The 2,916-nt window shown below is 41.4% G+C and overlaps 1 protein-coding gene across 1 annotated transcript; it reads left to right on the top strand.

Moving 5' to 3' along the window:
* Window positions 1–1,165: 1,165 nt before the first annotated feature.
* On the top strand, window positions 1,166–1,962 carry LOC104960145 (unconventional myosin-VIIa-like; the record flags this gene model as incomplete). Its single annotated transcript, XM_010788110.1, has 3 exons — window positions 1,166–1,376; window positions 1,627–1,762; window positions 1,856–1,962. Coding segments are annotated over 3 exons (454 nt in total), but the record flags the coding sequence as incomplete, so codon positions are not given.
* Between the last annotated feature and the right edge of the window lie 954 nt (window positions 1,963–2,916).

Raw genomic sequence — 2,916 nt, 5'->3', positions numbered from 1 at the left:
GCATCTCTGCTTGTCTAGCTGACATCTCTCAGTGGATGTCTGCTCACCACCTCAAGCTCAACCTTGACAAGACTGAACTGCTTTTCCTTCCGGGAAAAGATTGTCCCACTCTTGACCTAACAGTCAACATCGGCACCTCGATTGTTTCCCCGACTCAGACTGCAAGGAATCTAGGTGTGACCCTAGAAAACAAACTGTCCTTCACTGCAAACATAGCTGCATCAACCCGCTGCTGCAGATACACTCTTTACAACATCAGGAGGATATGTCCCCAGCTGACCCAGAAAGCGACGCAGGTTCTGGTCCAGGCTCTCGTCATCTCACGCCTAGACTACTGCAACTCCCTCCTGGCTGGGTTACCTGCATGTGCCATCCGACCTCTGCAGCTCATCCAGAATGCAGCGGCTCGTCTGGTCTTCAACCTTTCTAAATGTTCCCACACCGCTCCTCCGCTCCCTTCACTGGCTTCCAGTAACTGCTAGAATCCACTTCAAAACAATGGTACTTGCGTACCATGCTGCGAATGGATCTGCCCCTTCCTACATCCAGGACATGGTTAAACCGTACACCCCAGCACGTGCACTCCGCTCTGCATCAGCCAAACAGCTCGCTGCACCGGCACTGCGAGGGGGACCCAAGTTCCCATCAGCAAAAACACGTGGGTTTGCTATCCTTGCTCCAAAATGGTGGAATGAGCTCCCCATTGACATCAGGACAGCAGAAAGCTTACACATCTTCCGGCGCAGACTGAAAACTCATCTCTTTCGACTCCACTTCGAGCGATAGAATTACTAACAAAGCACTTATATACTAATAAAGGACTGGCTTATCTAAAGCCAGTTGAGTAGCACTTGAAATGTTTGGCTCTATGAAACCGGATGTACTTATATGATTCTGTTTCCTTCAAGTTTGTATTTTGTTGGTCGAACGCACTTATTGTAAGTCGCTTTGGAGAAAAGCGTCAACTAAATGCAATGTAATGTTAAGAGCATTCCATGGAATATAACAAAAAGTGTTTCTGAAATAAGTGATGTACCCCACCTTTAAGGCTGTTTCTCTCTATCTTGATGTCCTTGTCACTTATTCTTCATTCAAAGACCAACTGAGAGTGAAGTTCTTCTGTCATCCTCTCAGTTTTTTGTCCCTCTCGCCCTCCATCCTGCAGCTTTGAGCAGCTTTGCATCAACTTTGCCAACGAGAACCTGCAGCAGTTCTTTGTGCGCCACGTCTTCAAGCTGGAGCAGGAGGAGTACAACCTGGAGAACATCAACTGGCAACACATCGAGTTCACCGACAACCAGGACGCTCTGGACATGATCGCCATCAAACCCATGAACATCATCTCCCTCATCGACGAGGAGAGCCGCTTCCCCAGGGTACACACACTCACACTCAAACTGACACTCACACACACACACACACACACACACACACACACACACACACAAACTGACACTCAAACTGACACTCACACACACACTCAGAAGTTAACATGTCACATGGTGTAGTTCACAAGTTACAACTTGTGAGAGAAGTCATTATCTGTATCTTCTTTACTAAGTGTGTGTGTGTGTGTGTGTGTGTGTGTGTGTGTGTGTGTGTGTGTGTGTGTGTGTGTGTGTGCAGGGCACAGACACCACCATGCTGAACAAGCTGAACTTCCAGCACAAACTCAACACGTACTACATCCCTCCCAAGAACAACCACGAGACTCAGTTTGGCATCCAGCACTTTGCTGGGGTGGTTTACTACGAGACGAGAGGTCAGTGTCACTTCACAAGGTATAACTATTTTTTAAGTAGGATAATGAAATTATACTTCTAATTATGTTATCATTGTTGTGTGAGTCCTGCAGGCTTCTTGGAGAAGAACAGAGACACTTTATACGGGGACATTATCCAGCTGGTTCACTCCTCCAAGAACAAGTTCATCAAACAGATCTTCCAGGCTGATGTTGCTATGGTAACATACGCAAATACACAATCTATATATACAATATACTGCCCATAATGGTTCAACTCTTGTAAAATAAAGTAAATACAAGTCAAATGTATTATTGATTCCAAATATAAAGAGATGATTGAAACTAAAATACAGTAGTTATCATTCATATTTATAACAAAATCTCCTTTCATAATATTTAAAAGTTGAGCTCATCAGTTTATCTGAGAATAAGAGACAACTATGAACAACAAAACAGCTTTCTTCTTCTGCATGTCTTATAATGTTCAGCTCATTAAGACTTATTTGCACATTTCAAAAATAAAAATAACTCCAATGCAGTCAACAACAAATTATAAATTAGATAATTTCTGTGGAAACAAAATTTGAAAAGGTGTAGAAACGCATATTTACTTCCATCTAGTGGCCAGACTGAGTAACTTCATCAAGTTTATGCAGAACGTTAGATATGTGAACAATGGTAGGACTTCCGGTTAAAAATAAAATATCAACGGACCCAACAAACATCAGGAATAATTAAACTAAAATAATTTGTGGTTGTTCTATTTTGTGGCTAAATTAGTTAATGTATTGTATAGAAATTGCAGTCTGAAACATTCAAAGTGTTTTAGCCTATGAGTGGTGAGTAGCCTACTTACAAAATGAACAGACACAACATATATTTTGTTTAAATTAACAAAGCCACATTAGCCAAATGTTTTAATTACATAATCAATTTGATCAACATGCTATGTGTGTGTAACAGTATTTACTAAAACACATCCCCTGTGTTTACGGTCATACACAGCATCATTACCATTTTTTATAAATCAGATGCTTTTCAAAAACATTTGATAACTAGATCAATTGTAGACTATGCCAACATAAATAAAGTTAAAGGATCTTAAATGTCCTTGATAAGTACAGACGGTGTTCAAATGATTAATCGTTGGCTTTTAGATCACCACTATAGTT

Source organism: Notothenia coriiceps, unplaced genomic scaffold (genome assembly GCF_000735185.1).
Source record: "Notothenia coriiceps isolate Sejong01 unplaced genomic scaffold, NC01 NC01_scaffold00031599, whole genome shotgun sequence".
NCBI classification, from domain to species: Eukaryota; Metazoa; Chordata; class Actinopteri; order Perciformes; family Nototheniidae; genus Notothenia; species Notothenia coriiceps.
Note: the sequence above shows the minus strand (reverse complement) of the source record. Positions and strands in the feature narration are given on the sequence as shown.